Here is a 25,859-nt window from a genome sequence, read left to right on the forward strand (position 1 = left end):
GGCAACCTTGGTGTTGCCCCTATTTAGCCCCAAGTTGCTTCACGGACCTCACATCATCTTTCAAGCCTGCCAATGGAGATTCATTTCCTAGGGCTAGGGACCCCTCACGTGCGCCTTATCCCAAAACAAAGCCCTCTGTCTACATAGGACAAGCGGTCACTTAGCCTCAGAAAGAATGAATTCTGCAATGATCTTTTCTTCCACTTTTTAAGGAAAGCCCAGAGGAGCCTGAGAAGTCTGACTCACTGTGAGAGGGAAGTAGGAAGAAACTAAAGAAAGGCTAACAAAGAGTGTTGATATAAGCAACCTCATGAGACGATTAGCCCCTGAGGATAACGATTTCTTTGGTTCAGCACCCAGAACAGGGTTTGACAGGGTAAACAGTTAAAATGTGTCACATCTATGGATTACAGACTTCCTCCTAATTTGGCTAAAGGAGACCTGACTCACTTGGACATAAAGAGAATTTGAATGGCTCCTAAAGGCATCTGAAAGATAAGTTTATTTAGATACAGGAATAGTAAGGGTGAGGAGACTGCACTCAGCAGTTAGGAACATGTGGGTGTCTCTTTCAGTAAGGCCTAAAGATCTCCCTGTTAGGCTGTGATCGACAGAAGGGCTGTATGTTGCTCTACTGAACTGGAGAATGCAAGCAGGCATAATCCCATACTCAGAAAGAGAAGGAGTGGGTATCGCTGGGATGATTTAAAGAGCAGAAGAGCCAGGGGTAGCATTTTTGTTTCAAAAAGTTGACTTGATTTCCATATTATGTGCAACCACCAGAACCTCTCAAGTGTGTTAAATATCTTGGAAGCAGATACATTAAATACTAGATTGCCCTAGTTTGTTTTAAGGAGTATTTACATTAAAGCTATTACACTATTTCTGCCCTGCTGAATTCAAAATGTGTACTAGAACTAGCCTGTCATTTTCTATCATCCCTTGTACTACTGTGGGAATTTTGTAATGAACACCAAACCTCTTAGTTGTGTCTTTGTTCTTGATCCAGATGTCCCGGGATCGATTGATACATTTATTCCTTTGATAAGTATTTAATGAGCTTCTATGGTGTGTCAGGGATTATGCTAAGAACTGGGAATGTGCAGCAAAATAAATTGACCTACTTCTTACCCTCATGGAACTTAGAATCAAGTATAGAAAAACAAAGGAAAACAACCACAAGCCAATTGATGCATAATTAGTGTTTTGAAGGGCGACCTGATTTAGATAAGGCAAGATAGTTAATAGAAAAGGCTTCTTTAAAAAACTGACATATATGTTAGAATGAGTAGGAAGTGACTAGACAGAAGCAGAGAAATGCATATGAGTCCAAGGAAACAGCATGTGGAAAGGTCCTGGGGCAGGAAAGAGCTTTACGCACGTGAAGAAGTCAAGGGAAGCCGGAGTGACTGGAGGACAGTGAGAGGTGTTTGATGATGCTGGTGAGCATGTTGGTGGCTTTGGAGGCCTTGTTGTGGATTTTAGAACTTACTCTAAAGTTACAGGACACCCTTAAAAGACAGAAAGCCCTCAGTAAGCAAGAGAACGACATAATCAGGTTTGTCTTTCTCAGAAATCCTTTTGAGCTGCTTCTGTGTGTAGACTGAATTGAACAGAATCAAGAATGGAAAGGAGATGATCAATTAAGAGGTCGCTGTATTGGGCAATCCATGATTACGACTTGAACGAGGGTAGTGGTAGTAATAATGGAGAGTGGGTTGGAAGGATACGAAAAACAGCGGGGAGGTAGACTCAACAGGATTTGAAGCTGGATTGGATGTGGTGAGATGACAGCTTTCAGTAACACTTGCTTTCTAGAGAAACTTTTCTAAATTTAACTCCCCTGCTTGGGAGTTACAATTACCACCACCCCCCACCCCCATATGCATATTTCCATAGCTTTTCACAGTAACTTTACCACAACTTCTGGGGCAGGGTGTCAAGGCAAGGAAGGTGTGGTCTCTGATTCTACCTGATCACTCAGGCAGGATTCTCAGGACAAAAGTCACCACATGCCAGGTCTGAACCTCAGCCTGCTGGGCTGAAACCAGGCTCTGAGCTCCTCAGAGATGACCAGTGTTTTGTGAAGGACTCTTACCGATTGAATGTAGCAGGATAACCCGTTTCTCTGCATAAATCTTTTCTAACACTAATCTAAACCTCCTAACGAGCCTCTCTATCCCACTGAGTAGAGGGGGAAAAGTAAACTTAATTTGCCTATTAAGTGTATTTGCCTCTCCTCCGGTTAGTCCAGTCTCTTCATGGTAAAATCAATCCCTTTGGCAGACATTAACACTTTTCTTCTCTTCACATGATTGTTGTGATAGTTTTAAACCTCCCCAAAGCAAGTAAATAGCACGGGGTGGGGGAAGGAGCAAGGGAATGCCGAGAGAAATGCATGTAGGTACATTTAAGAATATTATCTCTAACACATCATAACCTAAACTAAAAAGCCATTTATTAATTGATGGTAGAATCATCTCTCTCTGGTGTCCAGAATTTGACATTCTCTCTCTGGTACCCCATCTTGTAAGTGAGATGTCTACAAAGCCATTTTGTTAGTTAAAATGTTGTTCGGTGAGCATGAAATCCCAGCCAAAAAAAATAAAATAAAATAGTGTATATGGATATTTCAATAAGCCCTGGGAAAAGCTGACTGCACAGTCCTGGTCCCATGGCCAACATGACTTTTCTCTGGTTTTCTTCAACTGATGGGTTGTCTTCTTCTCTGTCCCAGTTTTTCTCATTCCGGACAACGCTGAACACTCACTGGACCTTTCTCACTGAGGTCAAAACACACCTCTGTTTGGCCTGCTTTATCTTTCTGTGCGTGTGGTAATATCAAAGTATTTGCAAAGGCCCCGTCCCGTGTCATTGGACTAGGAGAAAGTCTGTCTTTCACTATTATGTAAGAGACTTTACATAATACTTTTTTTTTTTAACTGCCAAAGTCTGTCTTTTACTATTACAGGGGGAGCCAATCAAACTGAGAAATTATAAGGACACTTACCACATTCAGCCTCAATTATATTGGAAGCCATAACAGAAAAGCTACGGCAACCTGGGTAGATACTGCTGTCAGCTCGGTGAAATAATAGTTACGTGAGTCTTGGGGAAAGACTGTAAGTTCAATCCTATTGTTAACTTATCTCTACTTATGTGAGTTTAGGTAAAGTAAGCTCTCCACAGCTTAATTAACACAGCACTAAAAAGGAAATATTTTAGTGTCTCCCTATGCTGTGATGGTTCATTTTATATCAGCCTAACTGAACTACCAGGTGCCCAGACATTTGGTCAAACATTATTCTGGGTATGTCTGTGAGGGTGTTTTGGATGAGATTAACGTCTTGAATCAGTAGACGGAGTAAAGCCCATCCAATGAGGTGAAAGCTGAGTAGGATGAAAACGCTGACCTTCCTTCCAGTAAGAAGGAATGCCCCCTGCCTGGCTGTTAGAGCTAGGACATTGGTCTTTTCCTGCCTTCACGCTCAGATGAAGCATGCGCACTTGGACCTTGAGCCTGCCAGCTTTCAGACTGGAATTTTCATAGTGGCTCTCCTGGTTTTTAGGCCTTCAGGCTAGACTTACATCAGCTTTCCTCGGTTCCAGCTTGCCAATTGCAGCTCTTCCGATACCTCAGATTCTACAGTTTCATGAGCCAATTCCTTGTAGTAAATGTATTTCTCTGTATACATTCTGTTGCTGTTGTTTCTTTGGAGAACCCCAACTAATACACATTTGGGTACTGACTGGTTGGTAAACTAACGAATGTAAGATCACCTAGTTGATCTTAATGTCACTGGACAAAGTGAAGAAGAAAAGGATGAACTCGGGGATTTTAATTCCAAGCTTATGTGCCCATAAATGATCTGAAAGCCTCTATGTGTGCTCTGAAGAATATCCTTATCTCCTCTAGCCACAGGGCTGAGATTGCTAAAAATCAAACCCAGAATCTTATCTTGTGACTGGCTGAATTACAGTGCAGGTTGAACGCCCAGCCTCACCAGGTGCTCACTGTTGAAGTGAGAGCATTGAATGGGGAAGGTACACCATAAAGTTAATGTGAGAATTAAATCAGGTAACTAACTCGTGAAAAGCCTTAGCAGAGATTTTAGTATACAGTAAACACTCAATAAGCATTTTTGTGTCTGCGTTTCTGTAAAATAGGTGGCTTATTGTCAGCTCATCTCCACTCAGAAGGTGACTCTCTCACCATAGATTTCACTTCTCACTATCCCATCATCACAAAGAAAATGTAACACAGTCACCTCTCACTACAATACATAATCCTCAGGTTATGCATATTATGTGAGCTTACAAAATTTTAAAAGTCTAATAAATAAATTCAAAATGGTTACTGATTTTTAATTCCTCTCACTCAATTTTCTTTTTAAAATTTCGGCTGTGCAATTTATCCTACTATACTGCCTCAGTCCAGGTCAAGGGAGAGTGTCCACGATCCTGATAGTCTTCAGTACAAATAAGAGACAAGACCACAGTCCGTAGCTTAAACAAATAAGGAAATTTATTGAATCCAATAACAAAAAATCCAAAGGTTAAACAGCTATGAAAACAACATAATTAGAGCCCTAGTTCCACTCCCTGCAACTCATTTGGCTCAGACCTTGTGTATTGGTTTTGTCCTCGGTCTGGCTGCTCTCATGGCCCCAATATATTGTCAGTCTTAAGACAAAACAACATCCAAAGGGAAAATCTCCCATATCTTTGTTTTCTAAGACAAGGAAAACTTCACCCCAAATTCCCAAATGTCTCTTTCAATCTCCATTATCTTCAGATGTCTCTGACATCTCATTGGCCAGATGATGTCACATGTCCAAGCCTACACTAATCACTGGATGAAGAGAAAAGACCAATATGATTGATCCACACCAATTAACACTCACCTGTGTGGGCTGGAGTTAAGTCTAGAATTCTCCAAGCACAGGGACCCAATTAGATACTACTAGAAAGGAGGAAGGTAAGGCTACCAAGAATATATGCAGCACAGATTTCAAAACCAGTAAAACTTTCTACCAGAAGCAACAGAAGTCTGTGAAGAGCACATACGAAGAATGAGAGAAAAATACCCAGTCATGCTTAAAACATGACAATGAAACAATAGAGTGGCAAGCCTCAGAGATAAAGAAAATCCAGAGACTGTTTAGGGCTGACAGGTCTAGAATTACTTGTGTATTAAGAGGCACATAAACTGTTGTCTTTTGTCTAACCACCATAGAAAGGGAATCTGATAGGGTAAAAATCACTGGGACTCACATATGTACTTAAATAGGAAAATAACAAGTCTTCCACATATGAATTTAAACCAAAGGGACTTCTGCAGGCAGGCAAAGGATACATGGAAGGAGGGAATAGCTTGGAGAATCAAAATGTCTGGACAAGACAGTTCAGGAGTAATCTTTGTCCATAGGTTACAGAAAACACTTGAAATGTGGTTTCACCAGAAGAACACTCCCCACAGCTTTCATTTGTTATGAAGATTATTAAGGAAAAGCAGGTGGGGCAAACCATGCTGTTGGGCAATTCAATAGCCCTTGTTAGTAATGGATCTCATTTTTGTTCACTGTCCACCAAATGGACATGTTCTTCAATGGATGCTTGGCTCTCTCCATACCCATGGGTAGTAAATCTTGATTGTCTAAGATGTTATGGCGGTCTCATTTCCCGTGCCTGTGATTGTTTTAGGCATGAACATGGGATAATTTTTGGCCCATAGACTATCAAGCAAAATAAAACAGAAATAATAGGCCCACTCCTGGCCACATTTTGATGGACTCAAAGAACACTAAGAACAAACAGAAAATTGTAAAAAGCTTTCAAAGAAAGAAGGAAAAAACCCACAAAGGCGTAATAATCAGACTTCTCATTGGGGATGCATTTATTTTAAAGAAACAGAAATTGATGAACCAGATTTGACTGATAACCAAACCAAAAGCTATTCTTAGAAAAGATCATTAGAATAGACAAGTATTTGGTGAGTCAAACTAAGAGGAAAAGGAGATAGCATGTAAAGAAATAGCAAAGTCACTTGATTAAATTCAATCCCATTCCTGATTGAAATTGTAATAAGAAATATATTTTGGGAATAAAAAGAAGCATCCTATTCTAAAAAATAAATAAATAAATAAATAAATAAAGTATCAACTGGAAATCTATAGCAAGCATTACACTTGCCAAAATAAAAAGACCAGAGCACTGAGGGAAAATAATTGTTAACATCAAATTCTATATGAAGAGTTCAGATGACAGTCTGATCCCTCCATTGCAAATTTTTCATGCAACGAAGTTGTGAAGAAACCAGGTCAGTTGGTAATCAACGTGTAAAGAGACCACGTCATGGAATGACCCACAATCTGGATTTGTTTGACTGTTTTTGTAAGTGCCATTTAATTTGTTCTCTAGCCACCACAGTAATTAGACATTTGATCTACAGGCTTGATTAAGTTCAAATTCAGCAGTGTTGTTAGAGGTAGTTCTGGGCACTCTACCTTACATCTCATCATGAAACACATAACATCAAATTGATCATTTTTAGAGATGCCAATTTTGATAGGAAAGTTGAGGTGGTGGCAATACCTGGACGCAAGACATCCCTAACAGGGGTACAAAAGATTCAGTTTGCATTGAAATAGCAACATTTCCTGGTACATATAAACTAATATTCAATTTACAAAAATTCGAAGTACATACAAATTTGTCATACATACTTCAGAGGCACCTATGCCCTGGTCCTTTGATTTCATCCAGTTTCCTTGCAGTTCATTCAAGATGATTGTGAATATAGAGAAATCAGAAGGGCCCCTCTCCTCACCACATCCCTGCCTTATCCTCCTCCATCTCAGCCTCAGCGCTTTCTCAGAGCTCACTTCTGGTTTGAGTGAGGTGTTGCCTGAAGAATTTCTGGATCTCTCCCCAGGCGTGCTCCTGCGCTGCAGCATGCGCAGCGGGGTCCCCTCCCCAGAGCAGGGGTTGAGAAAAGGAGTAATTATAGGAAAGGGAAATAGGGTTATTAAGGGGGGCAGAAACGGAGTAAATACGGGATGCATAGCACAGGGGTGCATAGGGCGGCTCTAGAAGGTGGCCTGCCCCTGGGTACAGCAGCATCCTTCCATTGCTTCTCCCATGGCTCTTCAGCTGCTCCAGGGCCTGCTTAGCATATTCTTTGCTATTGACCGATTGGTCATCCTCTCCTATAATGAAGAGGATCTGACCCTGGGCATTTTCAATAGGAAACACACTCCGCTGATTCAGCTTCTCCCTGGGGTCCCCCCTGTAGTGGAGGAGGCTCACAGCCCCTGAGACGTGCACCTGCATACGCTCCAGAAACGAGGGAATGGGTGACATAACCAGACCCCTGTACCTGAACGGAAAGTCATAGAGGGCAGTAGGCCCATTGATGCAGACTGTGGCAACCACCTGCTTCAGGAAGCAGGCCATGGCCAGCCCGATCTCTGCACCTTTGCTCACGGAAAGCACTCCGATGCCTGGCCCTCGGATCTGAAACACAAAATGAAGGGAACCCATGGCAGGCCATCCACTGAGAAGCCGGGCCACAGGCCACTAGCTAGTATGACGGGCATTAGAACAAGTGAGGAGGGAGTCCTGGCACTCGGGGTCACCAGCTTTTGCAACTGTGAACACTACCCACCTCCCCTCTCTAAGCCTATTGTCTTTCGGGGATGATAGTATTACCTACCTTGCAGGATTGTTATTAAGGCTCAAGGGAAACAATAGAAATAAACACTCTTTATCAAAGGCAGAGTTCTGTAAAAGCCCGAAGGATCTAATGCACCAGCAACAATCTACATCCTAAAAGCAGAGGCAGGTGAGCTTTCTGAAGAATCAAATTCTTCTCTCCAGCTAGGAAAAGAGGTTTCCTGGGTTCTTTCAAATAATATGTCAGTGTCGTTCCTATTTAAGTAGCATTTTACAGCTACAGAGGTTTTGATATCCACAAACCCAAAGGCTAATCCTAATGAGAAAAGACTTGAATTCTACCAACAGGTGAATTTCAGGACCCAGTCCAACAGGAAAAGCAGTAGGTCAGAGGAGTGGGTCCTTCCTTCTCTTATAGGTTGAGGGGGCAGAGGCGAGGAAAGGGTCTGAGAGACAAGGGAGGAAAGGACCAGCATTCTGGATAGACAACAGCAAAGACATAGCCTCTGCTAAATGATTTTGCTCACAATTGTATTCCCAACACCCTTTTGTCATCAGAATCACCTGATAAAACATTGAAGCACCATCGTAAATAAAAAGGAAACACTTTAAGTGCAATAAGTCTTGGCTTTGTGCCCATTGAAAATAATCATAATATATCCACCCTTTTTTTTTTTTTTGTCTTCTTCCTGCCAGTAAGCACTAAGCTGATCTCCAATCAATCCCAGAGTCCCCTAAGGCAGATATGAGCATCAATCCTACAAGGTAGATAATAGCATTCCCATTTTAACTGTAAACTGTTGTACTATGACCAGGTTTAAACAGACTGCTAACATGATCAGAACAGACATCAGAGATTTTTTTTTTTTTTTGTCTTTTGCTATAAGGTTACAAGGTAAAATGAAAAAAATTTTAAATACCTTGGGATGAGCTAGTAGCAAGTTGGCAGCTTCCTCAAAATATTCCAGGTCCAACTCCTGCATGTGCTTGGGCAGGTCTTCATAGGCAAAGTATGCTAATGCCAGGACTGCAAAGCCATGGGCAGCCAGCAGGCTGGCTCGGAATTCAATTAGACCCCCTATGCCCCCAAACAAATCCACGATTCCTGGGAAAGGGCCTTCCCCTGAGAACAGCAAAGAGAGGAGAGAATGAGATTAGAAAGAGGGAGAAGAGGGTCAAGCAGAGAGCACAGGCAGAGCAAAATGAATTCCACCTTCACACACAAACACACAAGGGCAAGTTCGTTTTAATAGATCGTGGGACATAGTAGTCCTCCAATACTTTGATGCCCTTTGATTTGGTCTTTATTTCCATCAACACTGTTTTCTCCACCACCAAGACCAGTCTCACCTGGAGGGAGGAAAAGGGCTCCCCGCACGCGGCCTTCTCGGATGGGCACCCGCTGCGTCCCGGGGCTGCTGAACCAGCGCTGCACCACCTGGCTGGCCCGGGGCTGAGCCGTGGCTGAATCGTGGGAGCAAACTGAGTCGTATAAGTCCAGAGTGACCAAAAAGGGGCTGTTCACATCCCTCTTAAGCAGCCTCCCAAAAGGCCTGTCAGGCTTCATCGACCAGAAGAGGCCCATGGGATGGACCCCCACATAGTCGCCTCCAACTGCAGGAGCCTCCTTCAGGTCCAGCTCACCAGCCTCGTCAGCCCTGTAGAAGGCTTTGGACCGGTACGGGTGTCCCTTCTCGTCCTTCAGAGATGCCGCGAGGGTCACCAGCTGCAACGGAGGCAGGCCTGTGGCTCGGATGTGCACGGGCTCATCAGAAAGCGCACTGGCTGGGGTGGCTGTCAGCTGGGACATTGGAGACTGCCCTGCAGTGGAAGAGGAGGCTTTGCATTGGAGAAAATTCCAAGGGAAAGGTCCAGACCAGGCTTGTGTGAGGTCCAGCCAAGTTAGACTTCTGGAGACGGCACAAGGTCTGCTGAACATTTCGAGGAGGGTGAGGAAACTGCAGAGAGTGCCCATTATTCTCATTTAAATAGGAGGAAGCAGGTTAAGTGACACGTCAAAGTCTCACAAATAATTAATAGTAGAACTGGAAATTCAAGCTGGGTCCGGCACCACTGTCTCCTGTCTTATCCATTATATAACAGTGTGTTAAATCTTAGTTGTGTGGTTTTAAGAAATTTGAGCTTTAATTCCTCAGTGGAGGTAATATCCGTGGGACCAATTTCACAGGGTGTTTACTGGAACCCAAAGGTGCATGAGGAAGGGCTTAGAGGACGACCAGTGCTGATTTTCTTACTCCTGACTACCTGGGCTACAGGCACATAAACACAAACTATACTGTGGTGTGTTTACTTTCTGTCTCTAAGCTCTCCCTGCCCTTGTAAATCTGACCTCCTGCTCTATCACAGTTCCTATTATTGGTTCTTTTTAAGGGAAAACAAAACTTTATGATCTTGTCTCTATGTTTGTAGTAAAGAAACTATAATGTATATTTGATCAGCCATTTCTTACTCTGCTCAATTATGAGGAAAATTTGGGGTGTTCCTTTCTAATCTTCCTACCTTCCATTTCTTCTTTCCTCTTTCTTTCTTTCTTTCTTTCTTTCTTTCTTTCTTTCTTTCTTTCTTTCTTTCTCTCTCTCTTTCTTCCTTCCTTTCTTTCTTTCTTTCTTTCTTTCTTTCTTTCTTTCTTTCTTTCTTTCTTTCTTTCTTTCTTTCTTTCTTCCTGTCTCCCTTTCTCTCCTTCCTTCCTCTTTTCAAATCCTCATTTCTCAAAGGATTTGAACCTGTGTACAAAGAAACAAATACAGAGTAAAATAAAAATAAAATAGGGACCTGGGAAAATATGAACTAGAATCAGAGGCATTGATAGAAGAAAACCTGGAGCATGAAAAGTAGAGTATTTTGTGGGCTGTGAGTTTGGCACTGAAGTCGTGAAAACCAAAGGAAAAAAGGCAACCCAACCTGGTCAGCGTTGTTCTAATCATTCTGGTAGAAACAGTTAGCACTTCCTCAGGGGAAAGAAAAGAGTGAGGTCTTCCCAAAATATGGCTCTGAAAAAAAAATTATTCTATGAGACTCTGAAACAGGTCTGCAGTGTGGGGGTTTTCCCAATAATATCTTCTCACACATTGTAGCAGTACGTGTCCCCTCAAAAAGATTGATTCTCCAAGGGATCCTTAATTTTTTATGGGGGAATATGAATTCAAGACTTTCAAGGCTAGATTTGTGAGTAGAAAAGCCTTGAGGAAATAAACTGACAGAGACCGAAAAGGGGCTCTTGATGTCCAGTCCTTCACTGTGGAAAGAGAGTCATTGGAGGAAGGCGATGGTCAAGAGGAAAGTGCCTTTCTGCACTTTTTTTAAAGTGATTTCTTCAAAGCCCTCATTCCCTCCCAGCCTGGTCTCCTGTCAATAACCAGCATACCGGTCATGTTGTGTAAACCTAAAGTCTTGGACCATTTGAGTTAATTGAATAATTGTAAATGTTTTTCCTCAATACCCGGAAGGTTCTTAACAGAAGACAGTGGCATCACTTCAGACTTCATGGGTCTTTCATTCATGTTAGTGAGATGGGACAATCATTTTAAAAATCCCATGTCCCATGTAGCATTTTGATGCTCTGTGGGTATTTTCTGATCTGATCCTTCCTGCAAGCCTCTATATCTACTGTTTCCTTTGTCTCCCCCAAAAGAGATCATAAAGAAGGGACCAGTGATTTCCCCTATTTTACAAATCCATTCCCAGGTCTTCTTGTTCTTTTCTTTCTCAAAACTTCTATACAAAGTATTGACTCTAACAGATTCTATTTTCAAGTTGAATTAATTTGAATTGTTTCCGTACCCGCTCTCCAGCAGGCATCCTGCCTCTGTTCTGATCCTCCCAAGTGGACTACATGCTAAAACTTTAAGGATCCTATTGATACTCATGTATCATACTATGTACATGCTTGGGAGCTATGAGATTCATAATGTGCACGAAAATTATAACACCAGAAATGTAATAAAAGTACTCTACTTAAATAGTGCTTTAGTAATAATATAAGATGTTGAGATTTCTTCCCCAAGACCTGATTCCTCTTTATCTGAGAATTGCTCCACAAAAGCCCAGAAAATAACTCTCAGTACCTATGTTTATACCACATGACCTCAACCCTGGGGTCATTGTGATTGGATCAGGTCCAGATCCGTGATTCAAGACTTGCCAGGGGTGTTCTCCTCCCACCAATTTAGAATTGAAACTCAGAGATCACTGGTCACTCTATCAGGGTCAGGACAAAGGTGAGGCAAAAGGGCACCTAGGTAGCAAAATGTATTGGCATTGCCAAGCCCCTCAAATTCTGAAAGTTTGGATCCCAGGAGCCTCTTGCCTCATCCTAGTCCTGGTCCTGGACTCTTTGTATGTGGCTAACTTCCCAACATTCAGAAGCTATACCCAGATAATCACAGAAAGCCTGTCTTAGGGTGGAGTGTGGGAGCTGAGGAGAGAGGGACAGAGACAGAAATGAGATTGTTTTTACCTTGAGAAACCCCTGTTCCAGGACAGCACAGCACTTTGCACCTCACTCCCCCAGCCCTTCAGGGCAGAGCTGTAGGCTCTAGGACCATTTTGCTGCAGGCCAGAGCAGCTTCTCACCACAGGCTATGTCCCAGCTATGTGGAAGTCATAGGTCTCCTTTTGTTTCAGAACTGCCCTTTGGGGTGTGAGACAAAGACCCCAAAAGCGGAGAGCTGGCACATTTAGCTACACTAGTAAAAAATAGGTTATCTGAATCTAAACAGGACTTATTATTTCTTTATCAGCTACATCTCTCCATTTTAGCCACATGCAGCTAATCAAATTTCAGTTCATTAAAAATAAAATTTAAAAGTTTGCAGCCGGGAAGGGCAGAGTTCCCCTGGAAAGGTAAAAACCAGGGATCTGGGCAGGAAAATTTGCCATATCTCTGAGCCCAGAGGGTCAGAGGGAAACCTGGCAGCAGCACACAGCCGTGTCCCTTGGGACAGGCACAGCTTCTGACGGGGAAAAGGAAATCCGCAGGACTGTTGGCATAGGGATTTGAGATCTGGGTTCCATAATTACGGAGGACTGAGCCCAAAGGGAGCAGCCTGAAGCCCTGACCAGACCACGCGGTGCCGGTGGTCACTTATATTGGGGTTATCGGAGTCGTGAGTAATTCATGCCTTGTTCCTTTTGGGTCATACCTTGTTAAGGTGAATTTTATCCTGTCTGGCTAAAGTGCTAGAGAGCAAGCCACATAACCAGACACCTGGAGAGGAAATTTCATTAACGAACGGGTCAATTACACCCTAGACCAGTGGTGGGCAAACTTGTTGACTCGAGGGCCACAATGGGTTCTTAACTGGACCGGAGGGACGGAAGAAAAGCATGGATGGAGTGTTTGTGTGAACTAATATAAATTCAAAGTAAACATCATTACATAAAAGGGTACGGTCTTTTTTTTTTTTTTTTTAGTTTTATTCATTTCAAACGGGCCACCCTAGACCCAGCTACAGAGGCAGGAAGAAGGCGGCAGCAAGGAAGCAAAAGAGGAGTGTGTGGTTGTGTGTGGGGTGTGTGTGTGTGAATGAGGCACAGTTAGACCCCGCAGGATGTTCGGGGTCAGGATAAACAGGCTCGCCTAGCTAGGCAGCCTCTGCTACCATTGCAAACAGGACCAGGAGGCCAGCTCTTCCTCAGAGGCCTTGCCTTTTGAAAGGGAGATCTGATGTAACTGAGAGACCAGCCTCACCTCCACCCAGGGTGCCCTCAGGTAACACCTGGGACTTTACAACCACCCCTGCCAAGGACCTGCTACCTCGGCTGTGGTCCCACGGTCACCGAGTCTCCAGCCACCCCGGGCGCAAGATCCTGTGAGTTCTGAAGCACACTCCCCTCTGACCAGCCCAACGCTTTAGTCCAGGGCACTGCAACCACGTGAGCAGCAGACACATGAGCAGCATGCTCCTGTCCAAGAACCATTAGCCCCGCGAGCAGCCTGCCCCAGGCCTAAGAGCAGCAGCCTCATGTGGCCTGCCCCTGTCAAAGGAGCACCAGCTGTGTGAGCAGCCCGCTCCCCCGTCCGAGGAGCAGCAACCACGCAAGCAGCCCAACCCATCAGAGGAGCAGCAGCCACATGAGCAGTCTGCCTACATCTGAGGAGTGGCAGCCCTGTGCAGCCCGCCCCCATCCGAGGAGCAACAGCTGCGCAAGCATCTTGTCCTCGTCCAAGCAGCAGCAGCCGCATGAACAGCCTGCCCAATCCAAGGAGCAGCAGCTGTGTGAGCAGCCTGCCCCCATCTGAGGAGCAGCAGACACACGTACAGCTCGCTCCCACCCAAAGAAAAGCAGCCACACAAGCAGCCCACCTCCTGTCTGAGGAGCAGCAGCCACGCAAGCAGACAGCCTCCGTATGAGGAGCAGCAGCTGCACGTGCAGCTCACACTGGCCCAAGGAACTGCAGCTGCCTGAGCAGGTCGCCCATGTCCGAGGAGTAGCAGCCACACAAACAGATAGACCGACCACATCTGAGGAGCAGCAGCCCTGCGCAGCCCACACTGGTCCAAGGAGCAGCAGCCACACGCAGTCTGCACCTGTCCGACGAGCAGCAGCTGGGTGAGCGTCCCACCCTCATTTGAGAAGCAGCAGCCACACGTGCAGCCCATCTCCCATCTGAGGAGCAGCAGCTGCGCGAGCAGCCCACATCCGTACGAGGAGCAGTAACCCTGTAAGCAACCTGCCCCTGTCCAAATAGCGGTAGCCTCACGAGCAGCCCGCCCCATCTGAGGAACAGCAGCAGCATGCAGCCAGCCCTGATCCAAGGAGCAGCAGCCACGTGAGCAGTCTGTGCCCATCTGACGAGCAGAAGCCACGTGAACAGCCCGCTCCTGTCCAAGGAGCAGCAGCCGCGCTCAGCCCACCCCCACCTGAAGAGCAGCAGCCTCGTGATCAGCCCACCCCTGTCCAAGGAACAGCAGCTGGGCAAGCAGCCTCACCTACCAGCCAGAGGAGACACCACTTCTGCGAACAGCACCCACCAGAGAAGCCACTGCCAACTGAGGAGCAGCCGCTATTGCAACCACTTGAGGGGCAACTGCAGCCCGAGGAACCACTGCCACCCAAGGAGCAGCCCCTGCACGACTCAACATCTAGATCAGTTGGTGAGACCAAAAATGGGTAGACAAAAAAAATCCCAAAGGAAAGAAAAGTATGAATCGCCAGAAAAGTGGCTAAGTGAAACAGAGGCATGCAATATGTCAGAAAAAAATTCAGAATAAGGGTACTAGAGTGGCCGAAACCGGTTTGGCTCAGTGGATAGAGCGTCGGCCTGCGGACTGAAAGGTCCCAGGTTCGATTCCGGTCAAGGGCATGTACCTGAGTTGCGGGCACATCCCCAGTAGGAGATGTGCAGGAGGCAGCTGATCGATGTTTCTCTCTCATCGATGTTTCTAGCTCTCTATCTCTCTCCCTTCCTCTCTGTAAAAAATCAATAAAATATATTTAAAAAAAAAAAAAAAAAAAAAAAAAGGGTACTAGAGTGCATAAACTGGATGGAGGAAAAAATCAACAACTTATGCAAGAATCAAGAAGAAATGGATGAAAAAAACAACAACTTATGTAATAATCAAGAAGAAATCAAGAGTGATATAGCTGCAATAAAAAACACCATGGAAAGTTTCAAAAGTAGAGTAAGAGAAGCAAAGGACCGAATTAGCGAATTAGAAGACAGGGAAGCAAAACACACCCAAACTGAACTGCAATTGGAGAAAAAAATTAAAAGACAGGAGGAGTCTAAGGGAGCTATGGGACAACATGAAACAAAGCAACATACGAATAATAGGGGTGCCAGAACAACAGGAAGAGGAACAAGGCTTAGAAAACCTATTCAAAGAAATATTGTCTGAAAAATTCCCTGATGTGGGGAAGAAAAAAGTCACACAAGCACAGAGAGTCCCAAACAAGATGAACCCGAAAATACCCACACCAAGACACATCATAATTACAATGGCAAATGTTCAGGACAAAGAGAGAATCTTAAAGGTTGTAAGAGAGAGATGGAAAATTACGTACAAGGGATCTCCCATTAGATTATCAAATGATTTCTCAACAGAAACACATCAGGACATAAAAGAATGGAAGGAAATTTAAAAAGTGATGCAAAGCAAGGGACTGAATCCAAGAATACTCTATCCAGCAAGGCTATCAGTCAAAATTGAAGGGGAAATAAGGCGCTTCACAGACAAAAAAAAGGCTAAGGGAGTTTATCACTATCAAACCAGCAATGCAAGAAATGCTAAAGAGACTGGTGTAAAAAGAAGAAATAAAAAGGTAAGAAAGAACACAGGCACAAAAAATAAAAATGGCTACAAACAAGTACTTTTCAATAATAACTTTAAATGTAAATGGACTAAATCAAAAGATGTCAAGTGGCTGAATGGATAAAAAAAACATGACCCATACATTTGCTGTCTACAAGAGACCCACCTCAGAAGAAGGGACTCACATAGACTTAAAGTAAAAGAATGGAAAAATATCTTTCAGGCAAATGGAAATGAAAAAAAAGCTGGGGTGGTAATACTTATATCGGAAAAAATAGACCTCAAAGTGAAGGCCATAACAAGAGATAAGGAAAGCCACTTCATAGTACTAAAGGGATCGATATAACAAGAGGATATAACCCTCATAAACATGTATGCACCCAATGTAGGAGCACCCAAATACATAAAAAAAAAAAACTCCTGGAAGATATCAAGGGAGAGATCTACAACAATACAATCATAGTAGGGGACTTTAATACACCACTGACATCACTGGATAAATCCTCTAGACAAAAAATCGGCAAAGAAACAGCAATCCTAAATGACTCACTAGATCAGATGGACTTAATTGACATCTTCAGAACATATCACCCCAAAGCCGCAGAATATATGTTCTTCTCAAGTGCACATGGGACATTTTCAAAAATAGACGACATATTGGGTCACAAACAAAGTCTCCCCAAATTCAAGAAGATTGAAATCATACCAAGCATCTTCTCAGACCACAATGGCATACTATTGGAAATAAACTACAGTAAAAACAATCCAAAACACTCAAACACTTGGAAGCTGAATAGCATGTTATTAAATATTGAGTGGGTTACCAAAGAGATCAAATCAATTAAAAACATCCTGGAAACTAATGACAATGAAAACACAACAATCCAAAACATATGGGACACAATGAAAGCAGTCCTGAGAGGGAACTTTATAGCTCTACAGGCCTACCTCAAAAAGCAAGAAAAAATGGTAGTAAATCATATAACACTACAACTCAAAGAATTAGAATGAGAACAACAAGAAAAGCCCAGAGTGAGCAGAAGGAAGGAGATAATAAAAATCAGAGCAGAAATAAATGACATAGAGACCAAAAAAACAATACATAAGATCAATGAAACCAAGAGCTGGTTCTTTGAAAGGATAAACAAGATTGATAAACCTCTAGCCAGGCTCACCAAGAAGCAAAGAGAGAGGACCCAAATAAACAAAATCAGAAATGATAGAGGCGAAATAACAACAGACCCCACAGAAATACAAATGATTGTTAAAAAATACTACGGCCAAAACCATTTTTGCTCAGTGGATAGAGCGTCGGCCTGCGGACTGAAGGGTCCCAGGTTCGATTCCGGTCAAGGGCATGTGCCTGGGCTGTGGGCACATCCCCAGTAGGAGATGTGCAGGAGCCAGCTGATCGATGTTTCTCTCTCATCAATGTTTCTGACTCTCTGTCTCTCTCCCTTCCTCTCTGTAAAAAATCAATAAAATACATTTTTTAAAAATACTATGAAAAACTCTACTCCAACAAACTAGACAACCTGGAGGAAATGGACATATTCTTAGAAAAATACAACCTTCCAAAACTCAATCGGGAAGAATCTACAAATCTCAATAGGCCAATAACTATGGAAGAAATTGAAGCAGTCATCAAAAAGCTTCCAGCAAACAAAAGCCCGGGGCCAGACGGCTTCACAGGGGCGTTTTACCAAACATTCAAAGAAGAACTAAAACCTATCCTCCTCAGACTATTCCAAAAAAATCAAGAGGAAGGAACACTTCCAAGCTCATTTTATGAAGCCAGCATCATCCTCATACCAAAACCAAATAAAGACAACACAATGAAAGAGAATTACAGGCCAATATCCCTCATGAACATAGATGCCAAAATCCTCAACAATATCTTAGCAAATCGGATCCAGCAGTACATCAGAAAGATCATACACCATGACCAAGTAGGATTTATCCCAGGGATGGTACAATATTCATAAATCAATAAACATGATACATCACATAAACAAATTGAGAGAGAAAAACCACATAGTCATATCAATGATGCAGAAAAGGCATTTGACAAAATCCAACACCCATTTTTGATAAAAACTCTCAGCAAGGTGGGAATAGAAGGATCATACCTCAACATAATAAAAGCCATATATGACAGGCCCACAGCCAACATCATACTCAATGGGCAAAACTAAAACCATTTCCCTTAAGAACAGGAACAAGACAGGATGCCCACTCTCACTACTCCTGTTCAATACTGGACATAGTACTGGAAGTATTAGCCATTGCGATTAGACAAGAAGAAGAAATAAAAGGCATCCAAATTGGAAAAGAAGAAGTAAAACTGTCCTGATTCGCAAATGACATGTAATTGTACATAAAAAACCCTAAAGACTCCATCAAAAAACTATTAGACTTAATAAATGAATTTGGCAATTTAGCAGGATACAAAATCAATGCCAAGAAATCTATGGCATTTCTATACACCAATAGTGAACTTACAGAAAGAGAGACTAAAAAAGCAATCCCATTTACCATCACACCAGAAAAATTAAGATACCTAGGAATAAACCTAACTAAAGAGGTAAAAGACCTCTACTCAGAAAACTACAGGACGTTGAAAAAAGAGATAGAGGAAGACATAAACAGATGGAAGAACATACCATGTTCATGGATTGGTAGAATCAACATAATTAAAATGTCCATACTACCCAAAGCAATCTATAAATTCAATGCACTTCCCATTAAAATACCAGCAGCATATTTCACAGACCTAGAACAAACTCACCAAAAATTCATCTGGAATAAAAAAAGACCTCAAATAGCTGCAGCGATCTTGAGAAAGAAGAACAAAGGAGGTGGGATCTCAATACCTGATATCACGCTGTATTACAAAGCCACTCTTCTCAAAACTGCCTGGTACGGGCACAAAAACAGACATATAGATCAATGGAATAGAATAGAGAATCCAGAAATCGACCCGAACCAATATGCTCAATTAATATTTGACAAAGTAGGCAAGAATATACAATGGAGTCAAGACAGTCTCTTCAATAAATTGTGTTGGGAAAATTGGACAGATACATGCAAAAAAAATGAAATTAGACCACCAACTTACACCATACACAAAAATAAACTCAAAATGGATAAAGGACTTAAATGTAAGATGGGAAACCATAAAAATACTAGAGGAATCCAAAGGCAACAAAATCTCAGACATATGCCGAAGCAATTTCTTCACCAATACAGCTCCTAGGGCATTGGAAACTAAAAAGAAAATAAACAAATGGGACTACACAAAAATAAAAAGCTTCTGCACAGCAAAAGAAACCATCAACAAAACAACAAGAAAGCCCACTGCATGGGAGAACATATTCACCAATGTTATCACCGATGAGGGTTTAATCTCCAACATTTACAGGGAACTCATGCAATTTAACAAAAGAAAGATAAACAATTCAATAAAAAAAAATGGGCAAAGGACCTAAATAGACACTTTTCAAAAGAGGACATTCAGAAAGCCAAGAGACATATGAAAACATGCTCAAAGTCACTAATCATTCGAGAGATGCAAATCAAAACAACAATGCGGTATCATCTCACTCCTGTCAGAATGGCTATCATCAACAAATCAACAAATGACAAGTGCTGGAGAGGATGTGGAGAAAAGGGAACACTCGTGCACTGCTGGTGGGAATGCAGACTGGTGCAGCCACTGTGGAGAACAGTATGGAGTTTCCTCAAAAAACTACAAATGGAACTCCCATTTGACCCCATGATCCCACTTCTAGGAATATATCCCAAGAAACCAGAAACACCAATCAGAAAGGATATATGCATCCCTATGTTCATAGCAGCACAATTTACCATAGCAAAGATCTGGAAACAGCCTAAGTGCCCATCAGCAGATAAATGGATTAGAAAACTGTGGTACATTTACACAATGGAATACTATGCTGCTGTAAAAAAGAAGGAATTCTTACCATTTGCAATAGCATGGATGGAACTAAAGAGCATTATGCTAAGGGAAATAAGCCAGTCAATGAAAGAAAAATACCACATGATCTCACTCATTTATGGATAATAAATACCATTATACACTGATGAACAAAAATAGATACAGAGGAAGACCAGCATTGAACAGACTGTCAAACTACAGCGGTAAGGCTGAGGAGGGTTGGGGGGGTGGGAGGGGAGGGTAATAGATCAACTGAAGGACTTGTATGCATGCATATAAGCATAACCAATGGACATAAGACACTGAGGGGTAGGGGAGGCCGGGGGAAAGTCAAAGGGGAGGAAAAAAGGAGACCTATGTAATACTCTTTGTAATACTTTAAGCAATAAAACAATTTTTTAAAAAAGAAAAGAAATCCAAAAAATAAAAAATAAAATTTAAAATGTAATGCCTCGCTCACATTGCATTTTAACTGCTCAGTAGGCACAGTTAACTAGTGGCTACTGCCTTGGACAATGTAGATATAGACCATTTTCATCATTATAGAATAGTCTATTGGATAGCACTACTCTAGATGATAAATTATTCCTCAAGGGCAGGAATTATACCTTGTTCAACACTCTATTCCTTGATTCCCAAAATAGTGCCTGGCACATATTAATGGCTCAGTAAATGTTTGAGGAATTCAATTTTTTTAAATGATAGATGTTAGGTTAGGTGGCTCAGGAAGCGGCATAGAGAACAAAGAGAACCAAACGGTTAAAGAGGAGAAAAGGAAAAAGTTTTAATCTGAGTCCCCCAGCGACCCACAAACCCCAAAGACAGGGCCCGTGGATTCGCGCCCACAGGAAGGGGGGCACTTTGTTTTATACTGTGGTTGGGTGAGGGGCAGGGGCATGAACTGAGGAAGTCCCCGCCACAGGGGGTCAGCAGGGTATTCAGGAAGGAGTCAGTATCTGTGTGGGGGTCATGTGGATTCCAGGAAGGGGCCGGTATCTGTGTCTGGCACGCCGATCTGTTAGAAATTCCAGGGAGGGTCCATTATCTCATCACACGTCTGCATGTATCCGATCCTGGGCTCTCTCCGACCTAACATCCTGGCCTTTTGGTGACAGGGGATGCCTACTCGTTCTGACTGCTTCCAGCTGATCAGGGGCAACGAAGGGGGGGGGGGGGGGGTTTAAAGGCCATGGTCAGGCAGAGGCAGATCAGAGGGCAGCCGAGTGTAGGGATGGAGCAGGAGCTGATTCACAGTCACTCATGACATCTCCATGATCCAAGAGTGGATGAACTTGAGGAGGCAGGGGGCCTAAGAGAAAAAAGACACAGATGAGAATCAGGGGCCCTATCATGGGTAGGACCCAGGTAGCTAAGGGGCTTTGGAACCAGCCAAAAGGAGAGTTGTCCTGGAAGTGTCTTGCATGTAGTTCTTCACTCAGCTTAGTCAGGGTCTATACGTTTTGCTCTACTACTCTGGACTCGTTGATGTAGTAGCAGCATTCTTCCTGAAGGAATACACAGGTTCCTCCTTTTTCTGCAGTCAGAAGGTCTGAGGCGTGCTGGTTCTGTAGGGCTACTTGGGCTGTTGATGTCGCTTGCCACTGTAGGGAGGCTAAAAGAGGCAGTAGTAGTCTCCAGGGCTAACTGGAGCTTGTCATTAAAGTCCTAAGCAGTGACCAGGCTGTTCCCGAGGGCCCCCCTCCCCGCCGTGAGGCCTACTGAGGCAGCGATACTCACCCCTAACATGACAGGGAGGAAGGCGGCCCGGCAGGTCCAGGGTGGGATGGAGGGAGCAGCCAGGTGAGCTCCGATTCTCCATATAAGGTTCGTTTGGGGACTATTGTGACCACAAAGCAAGGCCCGAGGTCAGAGGAGTTCATGCAGTTGAAGGTACCCGGGCTGGCCTTGGTGAGACTGGCTGCGGTGTGGTTTTGGGTGCACTTCCAAGTGACTCATCCCCCAGTTACTGGATTACTGGTCTGGTAACATATCCGTGGGGGCAGGGTGGGCTCTGGAGTTGCGGGAGGCATCACGGACCTTGAACCTCCACACATGAGCGGGTGGGGTGGGGGTGGGTGTAGGTTGCTCAGGGCTGGGAGGAGAAGGAGGAGGGGGAGGGCGACCAAGGTGGACCTTAGTGGGGCCCAACACCTCACATTTATAGAAGTCATGCTGACCCAGTGTCCTCTTGAGTCTGGAGAGGTGGTGCCACAATGGGTTGCCAAGCTGGGATTGCCAAGCAGCTTGGCCACGGTGGGGGCTGTGAGGATTACAGTGTGAGGTCCCGTCTACCTAGGCTCCAAGGCTTGTGGATGTAGGTTCTTAAGGAGGACCGAGTCACCAGGGTGAAGGCTGGTCCTCGGGAGTCCTGGTCGGTCGGCTCTGGCTTGGGCAGAAACCTGTTCTCATGTTCTCGGAGCAATTGCTTAGGTAAGATATGGAAGATAAGTACCCAGGGGAGGAGGATCAGTAAGGAGACGGTGGTTGAGCAAGAAGGGTCTCCCATATAGGAGTTCAAAAAGGGCTTAAGAAGGTGGGGCTCCTTGGTGTAGCCCGGATTCAGCCAGGAGCTAGAATTTCTAGAGAGAGAGTTCAGTTAGATGGTCCAATAGGTTGGAATTGAGTGGCTATGATGAGGGTTTGAGCCATTGACAGACAAATCCAGCAGAATATAGAGGAGGAAGGATTGATGTTAGAGAGTAGATGGAAAGTTGTGTTGATGAGGGTGGGCATAGGAGTAGGTCCAGGGTTCGTAGATAGAGAGTGACACTAGAGGATTTCCCATCCCAGATAGCAGAATTGATGACTCCCTCATCATTCCATGTCCATTTCACCTGAAAATATTAAAAACCTGAGCTTCTTCCGGAGTAAAAATTGGGGGGTCCCTTGCCAGGTAAGAGCCTGTGAGGAATGATGTGTCATCCGGTCCTGGATGGTGTCGCCGAATCTTCTTTGGGGATGGTGGGAGGCATTTGGTGAGCCTGCGAGAGGTAGGTATTGCAGTGAAAGTGGGAGGGAACGTTAGAATGTGCTGTTATCCAAGGGAAAAGAGAAAGGGAAGGAGCAGTGGAAGCCAGGGACCTAGATATGAGGCTGGAGAAAAGGCAGGCGGAGAGAGGGAGCAGGTCGAGCAGCCTGTTCCCAGGCCTCTAGCCACTTGGATTTTAAAACTGCCGCATTTTTCCTAGAGATAATGATCTCAGTTTCTGATAAAAGCTGGACTGTTGAATAAACCTGTGCATTTAAGGAAGTTTCCTTTGGGAAGGGTTGAGGGGGATGGGACAGGAAGGCGCCGAGGTCAGAGCAATTTTCAGAGCACTAAAGGGGTGAGGATGTTGGCCTTGGGATCTATGGGCTCAGTGAGGGGGTCCCTTCGCCATGTCATGTCATAGAGAAGGTTTTCAAGAAGACTACAGTTGTGAACCCGTAGGCAAGAGTACCCAGTGAGCCTGAAGAAGGAGAACATTTCTTGTTCAGAGGAGGGGACAGTCGTGGAGGAGATAAGGCGATAAGGCGTTCACAGCGAGACTGAGGTAGGCGACTGTGGTCTGGGACAACAGGGCCCCATAAGAGGGCGCATGGCAGTGGAGGATTGGCATCCCTGTGAAGGGAGGGGGCCAGGAGTGGAATGAGCAGGGAGGCTGAAGGGCTCCCAGTGGGCTGCAGAGTGGCCGCTAATTTGGTGAGAATATCCGGTCCTAAAAGGGGCACGGGGCATGAAAACATGACTAAGAACGAGTGGGTTATAGGGCTATTATCAAGGAGGCAGGGAAGAGGTCCGGTGGTCAGCGGGCAGGTGGATTTGCCGTCAATACCCATGACTGAGATTGTGGAAGGAAAAAAGGGGCCCTGACAAGGAGGGCAGGACAGAGAAGGTAGCCCCCGTGTCGATCAGGAAGGTAACCCACAACCTTCAGTGCAGCCCTGGGCTCGGCAAGGGTGGTGGGGGCCGTCAAGGCTGGGCTTCTTCAGTCTTCAGCGAGTCCCAGCATGGCCAAACACTCACCCTGAATTCCCCTGCAGGAAGCAGTCTGGAGCAAAATGCATGTTGAGCCGACTGCACGCACGGGACACTTGCCTGTTGCCCTCTAACTTGTACCATTCATTCAAAACACGCTAATTTATATTGTTCAAAACACGCCAGCCTTCTGTTCAAAGGCCAAATTGTCTCCACAGAAATGGCAAGCAGCACTTTCTCTTTAAGGCCCCAGTAGGTGGCGGGTCTGGGCAGAGGCTGTGTAGAAGTTTCCTATTTGATCACACAGCTCTGGTTTTCAGTCCTTGGCTCCGCCTCTCAACTCCCAGCTCTAGTCTCCTTCGCTTCAGTTCCTTCTGGATCTTCTCCTCTAAGCCTGTGGCCTCTTAGGCAGCTGCCTTTTTGGTGGCTTTTAAAAAGATGAATCCCAAATACCCATCTTCAGAGCAGTGTGGGTTTTAGACTCCCTGGCAATATTGCAGTGGGGGTTGGGGGGTTGGGAGAGATACTTTGTAAAATATGTGATTAAAGTATATGATAACCACTATGCAGTACACCTGAAACTAGTACAAAATATTAACTGCAAAATTTAATTAAAAAATAAAATTTAAAGCCTTTTAAAAAATATATATAGCCCTGGTGGGGTGTCTTAGCTGGTTGGTGACATCCAGTGCAATATCAATCTTGCACTCTCCCATGGGAGTTTCTCTCTCCGTCTCTCCCTTCCTTTTTCTCTCTCACTCTTAAAAAAAAAAAATCAATAAAAGCTTTAAAAAACAATTTTTTTTTTTAAAGAAAAGACTCTCTAGACGAGTATGCCAAAGATTCCTGAACCTTGCACCCAGGCATTCTGACTTAATAGGTCTGAGGTAAGGTTCTGATATCTGTACTTTGAACGGATGCTATTCCATATCCATTTGCAAACCACTCTTCCAAGTAACAACAGAAGCCCTCCTGGTGCAGAACTGCCTCTCCTAGGACCTCTGAAATCTGCCCCATTGTGAACTCACTCCATATCCATTGTCATAATGTACAAATGACCCAACCTACAGATTATAGTCTGTGTTTCCAGGTTCTGAATTTCTTGAGGGAGAGGACCTTGTCTTTTAATTTTGGCTTATTTTGCAGCCAGTGAGGTGTAGTTGAGAGACCACTGGTCTCTGGAATCAGAGAGTCCAAGATTGAAACCCTCTGATCCTCGACCATCTATCAAGGAGTCTCACCTCGGGCAAATTACTTCACTTTCCTTTTTCAGCTCTCTAGTGGATAAAATGGGAGTGATGTGATCAAATGTATTAAAGGTGAAAAACAAGCCTTGAGGAAAAAGGGCTGAACTTTGGAAGTCATGGGAAGACTGGAATGTCTGGAAAAGCAGGGTACTTGGCACAGCGCTCCCACACTGGATGAGGGGAACCGGGGCAGGATAGCAAGGCTCCCAGCTAGTGACTAAGTCCCAGGACCATAGCCAAGGATGGGAGGAGAGAGAGGGATGGGGGGTCTAGAGGCGTGCAGCAGACATAGTGCTGTTCTTCTAAAACTTTAAGAGAAGCACAGAAAAGGGTAGGCAAGTCATGATGCTTTGGTACCGAGGTGATATAGCGAGGGGCAGGTTAAACTGGCACTGAGCCAGGCCTTTTCCACTCTTCTGCCCAGGACAGAAGATCTCAGGAAACCTGGCCCTCCATGAACCCTTAGGGATGTAGCAAATGAGGAGTGAGGGCAATTCTGGGAGCGACGGGCAGTAAAGTGCCAACCATGTACAAAGGGGACATTAGCAATTGTCAATAAGTAGGTGGGAACCATGCAGAAAAGACTCTGAGGTCTTTTGAGGAAGAAAGAATTGAACCTCCACCCTGCCTTCAAACTACAACTCTTTCCTGGGTCTCCAGCCTGCTGGACTGCCCTGCAGATGTCCAGACCTGTAATCACATGAGCCAAATTCCTACGTCTCTGTCTCTCTCTATCTCTGGCCAGA

The 25,859-nt window shown here is 44.2% G+C and overlaps 1 protein-coding gene across 2 annotated transcripts; it reads right to left on the bottom strand.

Moving 5' to 3' along the window:
• Nucleotides 1–4,503: 4,503 nt before the first annotated feature.
• Nucleotides 4,504–24,101, bottom strand: LOC132212211 (acyl-coenzyme A amino acid N-acyltransferase 2-like). Of its 2 annotated transcripts, XM_059657505.1 has the most exons (5): nucleotides 23,915–24,101; nucleotides 10,597–10,685; nucleotides 9,025–9,495; nucleotides 8,595–8,797; nucleotides 4,504–7,515 (listed from the first exon to the last, which is right to left on the bottom strand). In XM_059657505.1, the coding sequence occupies exons 3-5, from the start codon at nucleotides 9,482–9,484 to the stop codon at nucleotides 6,874–6,876; spliced, it is 1,305 nt and encodes a 434-aa protein (XP_059513488.1). In that variant the 5' UTR covers nucleotides 9,485–9,495; nucleotides 10,597–10,685; nucleotides 23,915–24,101; the 3' UTR covers nucleotides 4,504–6,873. The 2 variants fall into 2 exon arrangements, with proteins under 2 accessions (XP_059513488.1, XP_059513489.1); XM_059657506.1 differs by lacking the exon at nucleotides 10,597–10,685.
• Nucleotides 24,102–25,859: the final 1,758 nt, after the last annotated feature.

Source organism: Myotis daubentonii, chromosome 11, assembly GCF_963259705.1.
Source record: "Myotis daubentonii chromosome 11, mMyoDau2.1, whole genome shotgun sequence".
NCBI classification, from domain to species: domain Eukaryota; kingdom Metazoa; phylum Chordata; class Mammalia; order Chiroptera; family Vespertilionidae; genus Myotis; species Myotis daubentonii.